Genomic DNA, 21,328 nt, shown 5'->3' on the forward strand with positions numbered 1-21,328 from the left:
GTGAGGAGATTCCAGTGAAAATAAGGTTGATAAGCTCAGGAATATTGTGCATTGGCTGCATTTTCAGGGGACAATACACAAACATAGAAATTCTAGGTATGTTCCAGGACTGATGAATAAGGGCCAGAGCTGGTATGGCAGCTCAGGGTTTCTCTGCCTGATCCCCAGTCACTACCCACCAAGTGCCAATAGCATCTCCCCAATAAAAATGTCTCAGCCAAAAATGTCTCCAGATGTCATCAAGAGTTTCTTAGGGACAAAATTGCCCCCAGTTGAGAACCACTGATGTAGCTAAGAGCCCTGAAGAAGTTCAAAATCCAAGTGCATGTTGACAACCATGAATTGGTTCACCATGAAACTTGGCTCTCCTACCACCCTCCTTGGTCTAGAACATTGTCCCTTATGAACCCAGTTTCTAGAGAGTGGTATGTATCTCTCCTACGTAGAATTGCCCATGGAACCTTGAAGAATACCAGTTCCATTTGGTTCAACTCTGCATGCACATTATTCATTCATTCCCCAGTCATTTGTGGAATAGCTAGGAGGTATCAGCCTCTGAGCTAGATGCTAGAGGAGAGAAAGATTCATAAATCAACAGTGTTAAGACTATGTGGACATTTAGAAATAGAATTAAACTTCTATTTAAATTTAATTTAAATTAAATTAAACTATGTTTTCTATTAAGCAACTATTATATACTTTACAGGTAAAGTTTGTTCTTTTAACTTGTTTTCTTTTCAAATAATCAATCCATGTTTGTGGCACAGAATTTAAAAGGTATATAAAGGCATACTATGAAAAGGATCCCTCCTCCCCCCAGTTCCCTAGCTTGTCTATCTGCTTGTCTATCTGCTCAGAGCTATACTGTGCGTATGCAAGCATAATTATGAATATATTATTTTTTCTACAAATGATAGCATACTGCCTTGTGCTCTACTTTTTGTACCTTAAAATTTCATAGAGAAAATTTAAGGAGATTGTAACACGGCAGTAAACCTCCATATCAACCTCATTTTTTAAAAAAGAAAAACCGTAATATATTTAACCTTTCACTTATGATAGATATTTTGGTTGGTTTTTCCCTTACAGGGACTACTTCACTGGATAGCTCTGTAGTGGGATATAGTGTAGTATAGTGGTTAGGAAAGCTCACCCCTGAACCAGATGCTTGGGCTCTTACTGGCTAGAGAATCTCAGACAAATGATTTAGTCTCTTTGCTTAAGCTTCTTCATCTGTAAAATGGGGCAATGATACCATCTATCTCAGAGGGCTTTTGTGAGAACTAAATGAATTAATATATGTACAGTGTCAGAAAGTACCCAGCATGTGGAAATGCTCAGTAGGTGCCAACTCATGATTGCAGAACTTTCTGGCTCCTGTGGCATGTGATTTTTTAACTTTGATAGTTATGCCACATTGCCTTCCATTGATGATGTCCCATGGCACACTCCCGATGGCAGCTCATGTGAGTGCCTGTTTCCCCACAACTTGGCCAACACAGCACATTACAAAACTTTCTGAACATGACCAGTCAGAGAAAATTTAGAATTTAGTTAAAATATTTTTGACAAGCCAACTATATGCCAGCCAAGGGAGTCGAAGCTTTGCTCAGGCTCTAGAGAGACAAAGTCCTAGAGATTCTCTGAGGCTGGTGCAGAGGATATGTTAGTGGCCCTCTGCTGTGCAGTGATAGCTTTCACTACACAGGAACCCGCAAGGGGCAGAGTCTTGAAGAGAAGGCTCAGAGGGGACTGAACCATCTGGCTGCTCATCCAGAGGTGGAAACAGGGACAGCACGCCACTTCCCCAAAGATATTCTTGCTGAACTGGGGGCTATAAAATTTAAGTTTGTTCAAGACTCAGGCATTCTGGGGCGCCTGGGTGGCTCAGTCGGTTAAGCGTCCGACTTCAGCTCAGGTCACGATCTCGCGCTCCGTGAGTTCGAGCCCCGCGTCGGGCTCTGGGCTGATGGCTCAGAGCCTGGAGCCTGCTTCCGATTCTGTGTCTCCCTCTCTCTCTGCCCCTGCCCCGTTCATGCTCTCTCTGTCTCAAAAAAATAAAACGTTAAAAAAAAAAAAAAGACTCAGGCATTCTGGGGTGTCTGGCTGGCTCAGTTGGTTAAGCATCTGAGACTTTGGCTCAGGTCATGGTCTTGTAGTTCATGAGTTCGAGCTGCGCATTGGACTCTGCACTGGTGGTGCGGAGCCTCCTTGATATTCTCTCTCCCTCCCTCTCTCTCTCTCTCTCTCTCTCTCTCTGCCCCTTCCCTACTTGAATGTGTTCTCTCTCAAAATAAATAAATAAACTTAAAAAAAATACTCAGGAGTTTTAGTTTAGGCCATTGACTCTTCTGCCAAAGCAGTGCAGAGAGTCAAGAAGATATAAATAATAACGCCAATTGAGAATCGAGCTGTTTTCACTCCACTCCCAGAACATGCAGAGAGAGGGTTGCCAAGCCTGGGTGTGGCTCTGTCCCTGGGACAGTTAGCTGGGACTCTGCTGAAACTTTTGTCCTTGTCTCTCATGTCAAGTCTCTTTGATTCTCTTAGATTCATAGTTTTATTCTCTGGGTTTCAGAAAGCCATGTCAGTCTTGCTAATTCTGAAGGAAAAGTTTCTTTTTTTTCTGGAAGACTCCTCTGTTGCCTGGGTCACAGTGAACTAGGGAAGATAAGGGAGAACTTTTCATATTCTTGTGCCTATACCTCTCCAGAAGAGAAAGGAGAGTCATTTGTGGTAATTATTATTCAAGCCTTTTTTGCCTCAACAAATATTTCTGTGTAGTGTCTGTGCAGGGCAGGGGGGCTGGATGCTGGGGTAAATGAGATCCTCAGAGAGTTGGTCCTCAGAGAGTTCCATTGCAAGTGGGGGAAATAAATTTTTATTTAAATAATAACCCGGTATGAGAAATACTGTAATAATGGCAGGAAGATTCTTTGAAGCCAATATGGGAGAGGCAGGTTTCTGCCAAGGGGAGTCCAGGAAGGTTCCACAGAGGAGTGACATCTGCTGCCATCTGCCTGGACACTGAAAGTTGAAGATGACTTCATCGGCAAAGGGAAGGACCACAGTGAAAGGTCCCAAGTCGAAATCGCCAAGACTGTTAGGAAGGGAGATGAGGGGTACTCCAACACTTTCCCAGGCTTGAGAAGTGTCCCCTGGTCACAGGAGGCCCTGTGCACTTTGCCGGGTAGCTGTCACCAAGTGCCATAACTGGATCATATGAATCCAAGGGTGTCAGCTGTCCTGAGGGCGGGCAGACAAATAATCACTAAGCCCTTGAACAACTGCAATGTCTCTGTGTGATGTGAGTAGAGGGGTCTGGTTCTATCTGACATGGAACAGGCAGGCTGCCCTGAAGAGTTACTCTGTGGAGAGATTCCTGGCCGAGAATCAGACTGAGATCTGCTGATCCTGGGAAGACAGCATAGGGAGGGCAACAGCTCCTGTCTGAGATTAGGACATGGATTCCACCCCAGCTGTACCCTAGACCTACTTGGGGACCTCAGGCAAATCCACAAACCTGAGATCAGTTTCCTTATTAATCTGATAAGGCCCTGACTATGTGCCAAGAACTTAGTGCTTTACACGGTCACACAACAACCCTAAAAGACAAGTGTCATTATTATGTTCATTCTGCAGGTAGGGAAACTGAGGCCCAAAGAGTAGCATCAGGGCCCATGATATCATTCCATACTGCTTCTCATTAGTAAAATGGTGGCTATAATCCCTGCTTGGCTCCACACCCCAGGGACTTTTGGTAATGAACAGAAGAATGTGTATGAACGCACTTTTCAAAACTGTTCAAGATTCTATAAATGTAAGGTGACTTTATAGTATCTATTACAGTCCCCTGTAATCATTTCAGCAAAACCCCATTGCATTAGGTGTTCTATTTTAAGATGTACATAATGCTACTTTTGAAAGATTGTCAACTGAACTTGAGGATGACTTTGAATATTCCCTTCCAGGAGATTTCCTGGGCGTGGGTGTTCCTTTAAAATAGAAACAATCCAGAAGAGGTTAGCTGCCTGGAAGATGAAAGATGAAGACCTAATGTGAACACAAGTTTAAAATAACCAGCTATTTGCTTGGGAGGAGTTGGGAGGAGACTTTTATGATGGATGGTTGCAGAAGAAGCAGAACTATTTATTTTTCTGTGCATACCTTATGCCCAGGCCACTTTGGCTCTGGACAGAGAGTGCTGGACTGAACTGGAGCCTGATGGGGAAACCAGGAGTGTGAATTAGGGTTGGATAACTTAGAATACACCAGGAGTGGCTCAGAGTCCTTCCTGGGAGGAACTCACTGAGACCCTAGGCAGATAACCAGGAAACAGGCAGCTGGAGAGTCTGCTCTATTTGAAGGTCAGAGAAGAACACACCATTGACATGAGTGGTGGTGGGCTTGAAAGCATTCATTCAGCCAACTGGTGATGTCCATGGTCATATCCATTTGTGAAATATTCCAATGGCACCCTAGTGCCTTTTGAATGATGTACTTTGACTTCAAGTGCCAGGCACCCAGATAGGGGGAGAGAGGGGGGAAATATTTTTGACATTTATATGGTCTATTGGTCCACACCCCACCTCCCCACACCCTGCTACACCAAAAGTTTGCTGAAATCAAGAATATGTGTTCTTAATCTTTACCCTTTCCAGTACTTAATGTATCTGCCTGTGGCAGATGTTTAGCACCATCTCATACACAAATTGATACATGACATGACAACTGAATGAAGGGAATTAAGGCTACCATTTTGGGTCCTGATAGTTAAAGGTTGGATTAGGAACCCCATACAAAATTTGCCTTGGCTGGAGGATGATTTAGAAGAACACTGGGGTCCTTCTCCAATTACATGTGGAGGAAGAGGAAGATTCACCTTCCTCTTTGGGAAGGATGTCCCTGTCTCTGGCCCTAGGGGATGGAAAAAAAGCGAATAGACCGAAAGGATTACTGAGTTCACCTCCCTGTTGATTAGGAAAACAGCTTTCATCTGTCAGGTTGATTTTGAGCATCTGTTTCACAGACAGTTCTCATATCACATTTGTACAATGTGGTTTGAACTCATACCCAGTTAAGTCCCAGTGCTGGCACCTGGCAATCTTCCCAACATGCTGATCACATGGAATCATGGCAGGGAGTGGGACAATCCAGGAGTACAGTCCTCATGCCACCCTCCAGGCTATGTGACCTGAGGCAAGTAGCTGGACTACTTCTCTGACCTCACATCCCCATCTGTAATGTAAGGATGGCAGTGTCTTTCCTGCCCACCTTACAGAGCCATAGGCATCCATCAGTTAATGTATGGAAATAAAAAAATGTGATGCAGCTGGGAGCCGGTGCTGTCATCTGGGTGCATCATCAGCTCTTTATAGCGTTTTCCATTCTCTCCTGTTTCTGGACTCCTGCCCAGGATGCCTTTAAATATATCAGTTGTTGATAAGGTGGCCCAGAAATTACATCCTGCACATTCCCTTTCATGATCTTCACAATGGCTCAGTACATTTGAAATTCTTTTTCATCTCTATAATAACTTTCGTGAGATATTTGTTCATTATTCGTATTGCTTTAAGTTTCTTCTTTTTCCCTTGATCAGGCTTCATGTGTCTTTTCAAAAAGTCACCTTTCAGATGTGTTGGCTGGATCTCTTCTATGTCGTTAATTTTGTCTTTCATATCTCTTTCCTTCTACTGACATGGGGTTTATTATGTTATTCTTTTTCTAACCTCTTGAATGTTTTCTAACAAATACATTTAAGGCTGTAAATTTCCCTGTAAAAATGTATGTCTTTAGCTGTATCCCATAGTTTACTTTTTAAAACTTACTTTCTTGTTGCTTTCTAATTTTATTGTGTTGTTATCAGATCACGTGGTTTGTAGAACGTCAACACTCGGAACCATGGTGAGATTTCCCTGTAGACTGCTGTGGGGTCATTTTTAAAAGTAACCAATGTGGGGGCGCCTGGGTGGCGCAGTCGGTTAAGCGTCCGACTTCAGCCGGGTCACGATCTCGCGGTCCGTGAGTTCGAGCTCCGCGTCAGGCTCTGGGCTGATGGCTCGGAGCCTGGAGCCTGTTTCCGATTCTGTGTCTCCCTCTCTCTCTGCCCCTCCCCCGTTCATGCTCTGTCTCTCTCTGTCCCAAAAATAAATAAAAAAAGTTGAAAAAAAATTAAAAAAAAAATAAAAGTAACCAATGTGATAGAAAAAAACCTATATTCTCATTTTAGTAACTTAAGTATACAGTTGACCCGTGGACAGTGTAGGGGTTAGGGATGTCAACTGCCCCACATGGTCAAAAATCCACGTGTAACTTTTAACTTCCCCCAAAATGTAACTATCAATGACCTACTATTTACCAAGAAGCTTTACCAATATCATACACAGTTGATTAACACATATTTTAAAATAAACTACAGGAAAGAAAATGTTATTAAGAAAATCATAAGGAAGAGAAAATACATTTATAATACTGTACTAGATTGTGCTGAAAAAAAAAATCCACGGATAAGTGGACCCTCACAGTTCAAATCTGTGTTGTTCAGGCGTTGACTATATGTTTGAATTGTAGCTCTGTGCTATGTTCACTGTATGATCTTAGGGAACTTATGTATTCTTTCTTGCCTCAGTTTCATCACCTTTAAAATGGGATGATACTGCCCATCTCATAGTTGAGGGCCTGGCAGCATGTAGCACCATGTAAATGTTAGCACTGATTAGTATTTCTTTTTTAGCTATTATGTTTGGGTTACTAACTTTGTTGTTCAAATATTCTATATCCTAGTTCATTTTGTCTACTTAATATATCACATTCTGAGAGGTGGTTATTAGATTCTCCCATTACAGTTACAAATTTGCCCATTTCTCCATACAGTTCTGAACATTTTGCCTTATGTTTTCAGGTTTGATTGTTAGATGCCTACAGGTTCATTATTAGAGAGTTTTAGTGAACAATTCTTTTTACCAGGATAGATACCATGTTGAATTTAGCCAGTTCATGTTTATCATGCTTACTGATACCATTAAGATTATTTCTGTCAATTTATTTTGTGCTTTCTATTTATCAACATTTCCTGATAACCTTCAGTTTTCCTTTAGAAACTTGGACTAATTAACTTTATCATTATTTATGTACTTATATTGTAGTATTATATTATTCTGATTTATTGTTGCTATTCCACATTTACTGCGTAATTTTCCTTGGATTATATCGAACATGTATTTATAACAGGTGTCTCAAAAAGCTGTTTTGCTTAGACTGTGATATTAGCTCCTGGCCTTTGTAGGAATTAGATATCCAAGATCCTTCTAATGCCCCAGATACCTCATAGCGGGAGGCGAAGGTGGGTCTTTTAGCTTACAGTCCACATGGAGGTTGTAAGCTGGTCAATGACAACATTTTTGAAAGTGCACAGCCAGGAACCAAACTCACTGGGCCCTGCAACTAATGGCATGTCTGCCAGCTGGAATTTAGTATCCCGTTACACACAATAAAGAAAAAAGATGCAGGCAAAGGAAAATGGCCATGCAGAATGTTCTCAGTTATTGGCTGTGGGATTTATAACATTTTAAAAACTGTATATGGGATTACTTTTACCTTCTAGGATGGGAGACAGAGAACACTCCTATAACTAACGCAAAGCAGAAAAACTATTTTCTGTTTTATTTATTGCCGTGTCTCTGGAATAGTGTTCGTCACCTAGTAAATGACCCATAAATATTTGTGAACAATTTACAGTAGCAAAAAAGAAAAAAAATTTTATGGGAACTTCAAGAGCAGAGGGTATAATTGCAGCAAAAGAGATTGTGAAAGCTTCATGGAGGAAGTGGCTGTTGAGTGGGGCTTTGGAAGGATAAGCATGATCTAGAGATTAAAGAAACAGGGTACTAGAAGTGATAGAAAATATGGGATTCATTTTAGGAAACAACATGGCATGACTGTGGGAGACATTCCATATTCCACTGTTGCATCTGCGCCCGGTGTTGGGCTTAAAGAGGGCCTACAGCAGGGCGGGCAGTCAGAAGGACAGAAGGACAGATGTGGAATGGGGAAGACCAAGGACGAATACAGCCCAGGAGGCTGAGCTGAAATGGTATCAGTTTCTGAGGCCGATGAGCCTCCAGCTCTGATGATTTTGGTGACCTGTAGGAGAATCCGGCATCCTTCATCATAGGGCTAAACATGCCCTGGGCCCAGGGTGTGAGAAGCCTATGGAGGGTCTGGTAGGAGGTAGAGGAGCCGAGAGCCCCAAGCAGCCCAGGCCAACCAGCCGAGCCAGCAGATCAGCGACAATGTGCACCTACATCAAGTATCCAAGCATGAAAAGAAGCAGGCTGCTCCTTCACACCCGTATTCCAGGTCTTAAGCAAAGTCACATGGCCCAGAATTATGCAGGGAAGGAAAACCTGGAAAAGGTAGTTTTGGCTTAGCTAAGGACCCAGACAGGGTTTTGAAAGTTTGGGTGTGGGAGGCAGAGGGAACTCTTACTCTCCAATGGGCCACCACCTCTGGGCACCCCTGAACACGCCCACCCAGGTAGAGATGGGCAGGGGTTCCCTGAGGGCCACTTCTACCCTGATTCTCTGGAAATGAAGGGTCCAAGATCGCATGGTATCTGCTATGTTTAGAGGAAACACAAATGATTCAAACAGAACTTGGAACTTAAGAATCATAAAGGCACAAAGGGCCCCTGAGTAGCGCTGGAAAACACCTGAACTCTGGGCCATGGGCTGTAGTGGGAGTGTGGGGCAGGTGTGGAAGAAAATGGCCTTCCTGCTATCCTCTAGTGGCCCGTGATTTGTTTCGGTTTATTCATATAGTGTGTACTGAATGTTTTCCATGTGCCACACACTGTTCCAGAAACCAAGGAAAGGAGCGTGAACAGAGCAGAGTCCCTGCCGCCCTGGAGCTTACCTTCCAGAAAGGGAAACCGAAGAAAAAAGTAGACAAGTAATTAACATGAGGCCATGATTTGCACTTTGAGGAAGTTATAGAGCAAGGTGGGAGACAGAAAGGGAGAGGGGGTGGTATTTTAGAGAAGGTGATCAGAGAACAATAATCTTGGGAAATATTAATTTGAGTATTCATTCTATTTCAAGGACTTTACATTTATTGGTTTATTTAATCCTCATGACAACCTAAATAGTTTTTCTATTTAGTATTAGATATTAGATAGTATTACTATCATTAGTAATACAGAGAACTGGGATTTAAACATAGGTATCTGGTACCAGAGCCCAGAATTTAAACCAGGGAAAGTCTCTCTGTTGTGATGAGTGAAGTGAAGGAGCAAGGCATGCCAATATCTTAGGAAAGAGCATTGTGGGTGGTGGAACAGTCTGTGCAAATGCCCTGAGGCAAGTGCATGCTTGTTGTTTAGGGAGGATGAGACCAAGAGTTCAGATTGGGACATGTTGCAGTTTGAGAAGCTTGTTAAGCATCCGAGAGATATCTAGGATATCTCTTGGAGATAAGCATCCAAGAGATATTTGGAGGACAATTGGATATCCAAGTCCAGACTTCAGGGGAAAGCTTGGAAATAGATTAAATTTCTTTGTCATCAGTATTCTTGGAACTAGATGAGATTCTGGGGAGTGAGAGAGAGAAGTCCAAGGACTAAGGTGTGGAGCAGAAGAACAGGTGGCTTGAGCAGAAGAGACTAAGAAGGAGCAGCTGGCAAGGGAGGAGGACAGAGGGCCGCATGCAGAAGGGAGTGACCAGATATTTCCAGTTCTGCAGGGACTGGAAATGGCCCAAGGAGTGGCCATTGAGTTTGGCAGCACAGAGGTCATCATTGGCCTTGACATTGGTGACTTTTAAACACTTTTTTAATGTTTATTTATTTTTGAGAGAGAAAAAGAGACAGAGCATGAGTGGGGGAGGGGTGGAGAGAGAGGGAGACACAGAATCCGAAGCAGGCTCCAGGCTCCAAGCTCCAAGCTGTCAGCACAGAGCCTGACGCGGGGCTTGAACCCACGGGCCTTGAGATCGTGACTTGAGCCAAAGTCGAACACTTAACCGACTGAGCCACCCAGGCGCCCTGACATTAGCGACCTTTGATAGACATTGCAATACCTGGAAATACAACCAAAGCAATTTCATGTCAGGTTGAGAGGGAATGGGAGCCCCAGGCCCCATCCTCCAGCCTCTGTTCTGCCCCTTGCAAACCCTGAGGGTCCCAGGGACATGTCCCAGGGTCTCTGGAACACAAGCTGAAAACCACAGATGTAAGCAACCTGTTTGTTTCACAGCGGATGAAGCTTTTGTCCAGAAAAGGGAGAAGGAGGCTGGCTCAAGGCCATACAAGTAGTTAGCGGAACCCCAGGTTACAATTTATCATTATTTAATGAGATTTGCCCATAAAGAAATCTGTTCCTAGCTTGTCTTATAATAATGTGTTCCATAGACAGTGGTTACTATGACAAATAGAAAAATCAAAATAAAAAAGTCTTTTTCACCTTTTATCTCTTTGGAAAGGGGAGAATGCTAACACGAACAAATTAGATTCACAGAAAATTCTGAGGCCTCAGTGATCATTCCTGGTTTCCACATTCTCCTCCTACCACACCTTGTGTCTCAACACGTACGGTCATTCAGAGAGTCCCATGTTCTCCGATCCTATGTAATGAGATGTCACAGGCTGCCACCTTAAAACAAGTATCATGATAATAGCAGTTGTTCACACTAATCAGTCAGCTTTGCTGGCAGTGTTCTCTGATCCCCACAGCAGCCCCAGGGTCGGACCGCCTGATTGTATGTCCCATTTCTGCCACTCACTGATGGTGGGACCCTGGACAGGTTACTGATTGTCTCTGAGCTTCAGTTTCATCAGCTATGTGAAATGCTTGGTCAGCTGAAAGACAGGACAAGGGGACAAGGGCTGCTGCTAAACCAGGCATTGTGCTGGGCACTGAATCAAACCAGGCTGTGCACCGATCGTGGATCGCTGGGGGCCCTTTCTCCTCCACTCTCTGGTTTGATAAGCCACAGGCTGAATCAGGGAAGTGTACTTAGTCTCATCTTGCAACTGTTTTTGCCTTAGGATCCATGCTCGAAGCTGAATAAACCTCAGACCCCACCCAAAGGAGAAGAGTACCAGGACAAGTTAGCAGCTGAAGAAGGAACCAGCAGTGATGAAGAAGAAAGGTACAGGAGGCCATACAGGCTTGCAAGTGCTCCAATGAATGAGAACTCAGATTTGGAAGGACTCATTCATTCATCCATCCATTCATTCATTCCTCAAGTATTTATCACTGCCCTTTACATCATGTCCTCAGTGCAGCTTTGGGTTTTACACAATTTATCTTATTTACTTGTTATACCAACCTGGAGAGTCCCTTTATATATTAAGAATCTGAGACTCAGAGAGGTTAGTAAGCCTGTCTAAAACTCAGACCTGGACTAGCCTCAAACCTCTATTCCTTATTCTTCCAAGTTTTTTTAAACTAGGGGAGATATGGGGACTCTGTCACCAATGGGAAACCCCCATCTCTATCACCTATATTAGTCAGCTTTAGCTGCTGTAACAAACATCCCCAAAATATCAGTGATTTTTAACTCATAGGTCAACTATGTATAATCTTGGCTCCTGGCTGAGGGTCCCATGTTATTACCTGCCCCAAACCTTGGGTAGAGTTCAAGTCTCATCCACATGCTTTATCATTCCGGGACCGAGACTGAAATATTAGCCCCTATTTACGGCATGTTGTTGTCATGGTAAAGGGAAGAATCTCAAAACAGCTGATGAAAATATGCAGTGGCTTTTAAAGCCCACACTCAGAACTGCATTCTCTCATTTCTATTCGTATTCCACTGGCCAAAGCAAGTCACATGACCCAAACTATCACTGGACAGAGAATATGCTGTCCACATGCCTTATAGTCAGCTCTGGCTGCTATAACAAAACTCCACAGATCGGGTGGCCTAAACAACAGAAATTTGTCTCTCATAGTTCTGGAGGCTGGGAAGTCCAAGGTCAAGGTGCTGGTCCTGGAGAACTCTGCTCTGGCTTGCAGGTGGCCATTTTCTTTCTGTGTCCTCACATGGTGAGCAAGGTTGAGGAAGGGGGGTTAGAGGAGAGAGAGGGTGGGAGAGGAGAGGTCTCTCTCATGTCCTTTGTTTTAAGGGCATTAATCTCACCATGACCAACTCCACCCTCATGACCTAATCACCTTCCAAAACCCCCATCTCCTGACACCATCACATTGGGCAATAGACCCTCTGTCCCCTTCTCTCTCTGCCCCTCCCCCCTCACGTTCTCTCTCTCTCTCTCTCTCTCTCTCTCTCTCAAAAATAAATACTTAAAAAAGGATTAACCTGGGGCGCCTGGGTGGCTCATTTGGTTGAGCGTCCGACTTCGGCTCAGGTCATGATCTCACAGTTTGTGGGTTCAAGCCCCGTGTCAGGCTCTGTGCTGACTGCTTGCTCAGAGCCTGGAGCCTGCTTCAGATTCTGTGTCTCCTTCCCTCTCTGCCCCTCCCCTGCTCACGCTTTGTTTCACTCTGTTTCTCAAAAATAAATAAAATGTAAAAAAATAAAAAATTTAAAAAAATTAAAAAAGGATTAACCTATCTAATTATTATGTAAATACTATTTTTGAAGTACCTCACTTGAAAGATGAGGAAAATAGAGGAAAGGGAGGTAACTTAACAGGGAGGTTATTGTCTCCCAAGGTAGACAGTAGGATTGGATGAGTGTCTCTGACTTCAGAATCACGGTTTTAGCCACATCTCACTTTAGGGCAGCTAAATTGAGTGTGTGTAAAACCAAGAGCCACAGGCCTTCCACCTCTCCAGGGTCACTTGATCCACTAATAGTAATAAGAACTGAAACTTCCACTTCCAGCCATGGGCTTCCAGTCTGGTACTAGTTACTCTTTCTGGAAACAGCTATAAAACTGGAGAAAACAGGGGCCCCTGGCTGGCTCAGTCGGTTGAGCATCTGACTTCAGCTCAGGTCATGATCTCACGGCTCAAGGGTTCAAGCCCTGCGTCGGGCTCTGTACTGACAGCTCAGAGCCTGGAGTCTGCTTTGAATTCTGTGTCTCCCTCTCTCTCTGTCCTTCCCCTGCTCAGGCTCTGTCTCTCACTCTCAAAAATAAATAAACGTTAGAAAAAAAATTTTTTTTAACTGGAGAAAACATGAATGCATGCTTGAGTAATGGGACAACATGCAGGGAAGGTTTGTCTTCTTGAGAAGGGAACTGTAGGTCCAAGCCCATGACCACCCCCTCTTGCCCCTGCTCTTCTGCCTGTGGGGAGATGCCAGCTGCGGCGGGGGGAGGTGAAGTCAAGCTGAGCTGAGAAGGCAGACAGCAGGGCTCAGGGCAGCTAAGGCGGCTGGAATTTATAAGGCAGGCTATCAGAGGAGATGGTCCTGTGGGGGGCAGGAAGGGCAGAGATCTGTTAAGAGGACTTTCCACAGGTCCTCGGCCAAGGGCTTCAGAGAACATCTACAAGATGAGACCCCCATGGGTCCCAGATGTGTGCCTGCTGCCGTGGCACTGAGAAAAATGCGAATACCGGAGGCGGTGCTGAGCTGGGAGGTGGTGCCGTCCCAAGCACTACCGGCCTTCGGTGGAGACGTCGTGGAGGTCATACTTTGGGGGTATGAAGGCTGTGAAGAAGAGACAGTTATAATCAGGGAACCAATAGGGAACTCAGCCGACGAATGAAAACCTTGAAACAAAAGGAAATTCTGAAGCTGTAAAGTATAGTGTTCAAAATGAAAATCTCACGGGTGTGTATAATAGCAAATTGGAGACCATGGAAGAAAAGTTAATCACTTAGACAGATGAATAGAAACTACCTTATCCAGAGAATGAAGAAGAAGAAGGAAAAAAAAAAAAAACATTTTAAGGAAGAGATCCTCAGTGACCTGTGGGACAAAATCAGATGGTCTAACATGCATGTAGTTGGGGCCCAGGAGGAAGAAGAGAAAGAAAATGGATCAGGAAAAAATATTTTAAAAAATAGTGGCTGAATATTCTCTCAGAGTGATGAGGAATGTCAACTTACATATTCAGGGAGCACAGCAAACGGCCAGCAGGCTGAATCCAAAGACAGTGTCACAGATACATCCTAGAAATCCCTAGATACATCACAGAAAAGCTGCCAAAACAAATATACCCCCCAAAATCTTAAAAGTAGCCAGCCTTTGAAAAGACATTACAAATATAGGGGACACTTAAATGCTCATGAGTACTAATGACAACAAACTTCTCTTTGGCCTTCCAGCCTTATTCTCTTTCTGCATTCCAAAAAAATCACTTGAACACTATCATTAAAGTACTAAAAGGAAAAATAAAAACAAAAACAACCTGTCAACTCCAAATTCTAAATCCAGTGAAAATATCCTTCAAAAATGAGAGTGAAACAAAAACATATTCGGGCACACAAAAGCTAAGATAATTTTTCACCATCCAACTTTCAGTATGATAAATGCTAATGGAATTTATTTAAGCCAAAAGGAAGTGACTGGATTTAAACTTGGATCTAGAGGAGAAAATGAAGAACAACAGAAATGGTAAACATTTAGGTAAAAGTCTATTGTTTTACTTTCTTTCCATTTCTTTAAAACACATCTAACTGCTTAAGAAAGAGCATGATGATAGTGATATTACCATTTTACTGTGGGATTCATAATGTATGTTACTGACAATATATGACTACATTAGCACAAAGGACAGGGATAGGCTTTTTTTTTTTTCATTTTTTTGTTTGCTCTCTTTTTTAATAGCAGTATAGTTGACAGGCATGTTACATTAGCACAACACAGTTATCCCAAAACTCTATGCATTATGCTATGCTTTCCACAAGTGTAGCTACCATCTGTCACCATGCAACACTGTTACAATACCATTGACTGTGTCCCCTGGGCTGTGCCTTTCAACCCCATGACTTCTTCATTCCACAACTGGAAGCCTGAGTCTCCCTCTGCCCTTCACCTGTTTGCCCAATCTCCCCACCTCCTCCCCTCTGGAAACCATCAGCTTGTTCTCTGTATTTATGGGTCTGTTTTCTGCTTTTTAAAAAATTTGTTTGTTCATTTGCTTTGTTTTTTAGATTCCACATATAAATGAAATAATTTGGTATTTGTTGTTCTTTGTCTGACTTATTTCACTTAGCATAATACACTCTAGGTCGTTCCACATTGTCACGCATGGCAAGATCTCATTCCTTTTTATGGCTGAGTGATATTCCATTATATATGTATATAATGTACCATAATATACATACACACATTATCTTTATATACATACATATCCATCCATCCCATATTTTCTTTATCCATTCATCTATGGATGGACTCTTGGGCTGCTAGGATTAATGGAATTATATTGTTGTAAGGGACTTATGTGTTACATCAAGAGGTACCTTTTTTTTTTTTTTTAAATGTTTTCATTTACTTTTTTGAGACAGAGAGAGACAGAGTATGAGCAGGGGAGGGGCAGCGAGAGAGGGAGACACAGAATCCGAAACAGGCCCCAGGCTCTGAGCTGTCAGCACAGAGCCTGATGCAGGGCTCGAACTCACGGACTGCGAGATCATGACCTGAGCCGAAGTCGGCCGCTTAACTGACTGAGCCACCCAGGTGCCCCAAGAGGTACCTTATTAACTCTAATAGATTGTGATAAGTTAAGGATACAAATTGTAATCCATAGAGCAGCATTAAACATTAATACAAAGAAGAACTAAAACAATTCAATAAAAGAACTAAAATGGAATACTGAAAAATATTTGCCAGGTAGGAAGACAGAAAGGAAGAAGAGAAGAAAAACAGTTTTAAAAAAAAAAAAAAGATTGGGCAAATAGAAAGCAAATGGCAAGACATAGATTTAAGCCCAACCATTTGAATAATTACAACGTACATGAACCAAACATAGCGTCTAAAAGAAAGAGATTGTCAGGAAAACAAGGCAAGATGTTGCTATGCACTGTCTACAAGACAGACATTGAAATACACATGAAGACACTCACGAGCAAAATTGTATCCCCCGCAAAACTTCTATGTTGAGGCCCTAACCCCGCGGACTTTAGAATGTGACATATTTAGAGCCAGGGCCTTTCAAGAGGTAATTAAGTTACAGTGGGGTTGTAAGGGCCGTCCTACTCCGACATGACTGGCGTCCTTATGAGAACAGACCAGCACACACACAACAGAGACGGAGGAGCCACCACATAAGAACCCAGCGAGAAGGGAAGCCTCGGGAAAACCAAATACGGCACCTTGATCTTGGACTTCTGGCCTCCAGGATTGTGAGAAAATATATTTCTGTTTTTAAGCCGCCCGTCCTGTGGTATTTTGTTATCGCAGCCCTTGCAAACTGATAGAGGCACAGAGAGGTCTGAAGGGAAAAAAATGAACTATACCATGCAAACAGCAGAAGGAAGCTAACGTGGCTACATTCGTATCAAAGTAAGTTTCAGAACAAGGAATGTTGTCAGGGCTGAAAGGAGGTATGTCCTAATGCTAAAGGGGTCAATTCATCAGGAAGACATAACAATCCTAAATGTGTTTGACCTTATAACAGAGCTTCAAAAATGATGAAGCAAATAGTGAAAGAACTAAAGGGAAAAATCCACAGTCGTAATTGGAGATTCATGTCCTAAAAAATATCGCTGCCTACCCCAAATTGCACAGATGTTCTGATTATGCTTTATAGTTTTATATTGTATATTTAGAGTTAATTTTTGTGAAGGAAGGGTCAAAGTTTATTATTTTCATATGTTTGTCCAGTTCCAACACCATTTGTTGAAAAAATTTTTCCTATCCCCACTGAATTGCCTCAGCACTTTTTTTTTAAGTTGATTTATTTATTTTGAGAGAGAGAGGGAGTGTGTGTGCGTGCATGCATGGGGGATGGGCAGAGAGAGAAGGAGAGAGAGAATCCCAAGCAGGTGCTGCACGGGCAGCACAGAGCCCGACTCAGGGCTTGATCCCACGGACTGTGAGATCATGAATGAGCGAAATCAAGAGCTGGATGCCCGATCTACTGAGCCACCCAGGTGCCCCAAATTGCCTCAGCACTTTTAGCAAAAATGAATCTAACCTCTTTGCATGCGTCTGTTTCCGACACTGCGTTATTTTTCATTGATCTATTTGTCTATCTGTGCATTGATACCATACAGTCTGTATTATTTTAGCTTCATAATGTCTTGGAATCAGTGTAGCCTGCCTCTTCCAACTTTGCTCTTTAAGATTCTTTTTTCTTTTTCTAGGTCCTTCACCATTCCTCATCAGTAGTCAAAATAGCCTATTTATTTCTACAAATAAGGCTGTTAGGATTGTATTCTGGACTGAACTAAATCTATAGTACAGGGGCACCTGGGTAGCTCAGTGGGTTAAGCGCCCAACTCCGGCTCAGGTCATGATCTTGCGGTTTGTAGGTTCAAGCTCCGCATCAGGCTCTGTGTCAGCTGAGAGCCTGGAATCTGCTTCGGGTTCTGTGTCTCCTTCTTCTCTCTGTCCTTCCCCCATTTGTGTGCTTGCTCTCTCTCTCTCTCTCCTCTCAAAAAATGAATAAACATTAAAGGAAGAAAAAATTGGGGCACCTGGGTGGCTCAGTCGGTTAAGCGGCCGACTTCAGCTCAGGTCATGATCTCGCAGTCCGCAAGTTCGAGCCCCGCGTCGGGCTCTGTGCTGACAGCTCAGAGCCTGGAGCCTGTTTCGGATTCTGTGTCTCCCTCTCTCTGACCCTCCCCCGTTCATGCTCTGTCTCTCTCTGTCTCAAAAATAAATAAATGTTAAAAAAAAAATTTAAAGGAAGAAAAAATTTAAAAAATAAAAAAATAACTCAGTAGTTCACTTTAGAGTAGACTAACATCTTAACAACATGGAGTATTTCAATCACTATCATTCTGTCTGTAAATAAAGACATTTTTACTCTTCTTTTCCTCACCTGTAGCTCTTTTTCTTACTTTATAGGACTGGCCAGGACAATGTCAAGTAGTGAGAGCAGAATTTTTGCCTTGTTTCCAATCTTAGGAGGAAAGTGTTCAACATTTCACCATTAAGTATGTTTGCTGTAGTTTATCATAGATTATCTTTTTCAGGTTGAAGAACTTCCCTTCATTAGCCGTATCCCCCCAAATAAAGATGTGTCCTTTTTAAATTATCATTGAATTTGAAATAGGCAATTATTTTTTAGGACATGAAAACACTAATCATCCAAGAAAAAATTGATGAATTGGTCTTCATCAAAATTAAAATTTCTGCTCACTAGAAAAGTACTGTTAAGAAAATAAATATACAAGCTCAGAGAAGTTATCCAGTCTGTATCCAGAGTATATAATGACTTCCTATAAATCAATAATAGCAAAGATAAATATATTTGTAAGTGGATAAAATGCTTGAACAGACACTTCCATTAAAAAATTACAAGAAACAGGGACACCTGAGTGGCTCAGTTGGTTAAGCATCCAACTTTGGCTCAGGTCATGATCTCATGGTTCATGAGTTCAAGCCCCGAATCAGGTTCTGTGCTGACAGCTCAGAGCCTGGAGCCTGCTTCAGATTCTGTGTCTCCCTCTGCCCTTTGGCCACTGGCACTCTGTCTCTTGCATTGTCCCAAAAATAAACAAACATTAAAAAAAATTTTTTTTTAATTACAAGAAACAGACACGTCAAAAAAAAAGTTCCATAAGCACATGACTATGTATTTCACATCAGAGTCATCAGGGAAATGCAACTTAAAGTTACAGTGAGATACCATTTCACACCCACCAGAAAGACTAAAATGAAAAGGACCGAAGACCCAGAACATCGGCAATGATGTAGAGCAACTGAAGCTCTCGTACGTTGCTGGTGGGAGCGAAACATGGTGCAGCCACCCCAGAAAACCATTCGATTGTTTTGTAAAAAGTTAGTCATACATCTACCAGCAATTCCCATCCTAGGTCTTGAAGCAAACGGAATGGAAACACAGATCCACGAAAATACTTGTACAGGAATATCTCTAGCAGCCTTATTCACAATAGCCCGGAAATGTAAACGACTCAACATGTCTATCAGTAGGAAGATGGGTGAACAAATTGCGGCATATTCACATAATGAAACACTACTCATCCACGCAAGTGTGCGCCACTGATAGGCTCAACAATGTGGGTGAATCCTGGAGACACCGTGTTGAGGAAAAGAACCAGACAGAAGAACGCATACCATATGATTCCATGTGTATGATGCTGAAGATTAGGAAAACGTATTCTGTAGTGATGGAAGTCAAAACACTGGCTACCTGTGAGTGGACATTGGCAAGAAGAGGGTGCAGGGGGAGCTTTGGAGTAATGAAAGTGTCCTATATTTGGATTGGAATGTTGGTTTTATAGTTGTATATATTTGTCAAAACTCATTGAATTGTAGACTTAAGATCTGTGAGTTTCACTATATGTAAATTTTATCTCGATAAGTCATTTCAGGGCACCTGGGTGGCTCAGTCGGTAGAGCGTCCGACTTCGGCTCAGGTCATGATCTCGCAGTTTGTGGGTTCGAGCCCCACGTTGGGCTCTGTGCTGACAGCTTGGAGCCTGGAGCTTGTTTCAGATTCTGTGTCTCCCTCTCTCTCTCTGCCCCTCCCCTGCTTCAGATTCTGTGTCTCCTTCTCTCTCTGCCCCTCCCCCACTTGTGCTCTGTCTCTCAAAAATAAATAAATGTAAAAAAAAAGTTTTAATAAATCATTTCCAAAATAATAGCTGAGCCCTGGGAGGAAGTCCAGTGTCCTCCTCAGGAGTCGTCAAGGTGAGCTAACCTGGTCCACCTATCCAACGTGGTCACGTGGCTTCTCACTCTTGCTGGAGGCCTCTTCTCTGCTGATCCCCTTCTGACGGTCTCCTAATCCTTGGTTTGTTTCATACCCAGAGCTCAGACCCAGGAGGCTTCTGTTTGTTTCTCCTTCAAGGTAGTTTTCCTCGAAAGCTTAAAGGATTACCTAAAAGAAACAATGCAGAGAAAGAAACCTTTCTTTGCTAAGTGTTTGGTTAATTCTTTATATAATTCTTACTATGTGTCTGACATGGTTTTAAGTTTTTAAAAGATATTTACTCTGTTAATCCTTACAACATTTCATGTGAATGTTACCATTACTAACCCCACATTACAGATGAGGAAATTTAGGCCCAGATAGTTTAAAGGCCTCACCCAACATCCAACATCACATAACTGGTCCACAGTAGGACTAAATTTGACTCTGGGGAATCTGGTTCCAGTTCATGCTCTGAACCACATTGCTGTGCTGCTCTTGGCTTCCTGTCTTCCCTTTCGGGGGTCCCTGCTGACTATCTATTCCTTTACCCCCCAGCTTGTGCCCATGTTGCTGGGCCTCCCTGCCTCTGCCAAGCCAGAGTTCCCCCTTCTCAATGCCTTTCTTCCCAGATAAGGGCCCTCCCCTCTTAACCTCTGGTCCTCTGGCCTAATGTCCTTGCTGGAAGGAGAAAACTCCACCTACATCCTAGCAATCTCTGCAGAGATGCCCACGGCATGGCATTCTTTCACACTGCTACACAGGATAAATACTTAAAATCCCAGTTCGCAGTCAGTTATATTTGAATTTCTCTGCTGGTTTAAAAGTTCAGCATTAAGTAAAGGAAGGTCTGCTCCAAAGACCTCCTTGAACATCTGTCCTGGAACAAGAAACTCCTGCAGCTCTAACCCAGCATCTTCTTGTTCGTGCTGTATATGTAAAGGCCTCTTTGCAATCCTCCTATGTATTCCTGGGACCGTCAATAAATGGTATGAGCATGCTTTGAAAAGTGTAAAGTGCTGTATTCAAGTAAAACATTATTATTTCTTTTTTTTTCATCTTCAGGAAGAGTTGTGAAATTAGGCCATAGAGACCTCTTTTTTGGAGCTCCCAAGGGCCCCATAAGTAACTCATAACTGAGAATTGTGATAACACTTAGAATTGTGTGTCAGGTTACTTTTTAAAGCCAAGGAAAATGTTTCTCACCCCACTCACTGCCGTGGCAGGTCCCCTCTCCCAGCCCGAGGTGGTCACGTCATTCTCCACCCAGGACTTTGTGTGATTTGAGCCTCTCTCTCTTCAAAGGATCAAAGTGCCCCTCAAGGAAGGAGATGGCCTGCAACCTCCACTGAGCTCTTTGCTGGAGGAGAAGGCACCCGACATCCAGCGTCTGCAGGAGGAGTGGCAAAGCCAGAAGGCCAGATTGCAAGCCCAGGTAGGACAGCCATGGGGGGGGGGGTGTGCCCTCACTCTGAGGGAGACCCAGCCTCCTTCTCATCCCTACAGACAGCCTTGGAAATACATGCAAGGACTGATTCATGGGGAGGGCATTCCGGGTCAGGGCAAGGTGGGATTCTTGGCTTCATTCATTCA

The 21,328-nt window shown here is 43.1% G+C and overlaps 1 protein-coding gene across 1 annotated transcript in view; it reads left to right on the forward strand.

Moving 5' to 3' along the window:
- FAM184B (family with sequence similarity 184 member B) overlaps positions 1–21,328 on the forward strand; it is a 158,314-nt gene that overhangs the window by 112,518 nt on the left and 24,468 nt on the right. Inside the window, exons 8-9 of the mRNA XM_042936822.1 lie at positions 11,042–11,145; positions 21,041–21,170. Coding sequence (XP_042792756.1) covers positions 11,042–11,145; positions 21,041–21,170 — 234 coding nt within the window. The remainder of the gene's footprint in view (positions 1–11,041; positions 11,146–21,040; positions 21,171–21,328) is intronic.

This window comes from Panthera leo, chromosome B1, assembly GCF_018350215.1.
Source record: "Panthera leo isolate Ple1 chromosome B1, P.leo_Ple1_pat1.1, whole genome shotgun sequence".
Classification (NCBI taxonomy): Eukaryota; Metazoa; Chordata; class Mammalia; order Carnivora; family Felidae; genus Panthera; species Panthera leo.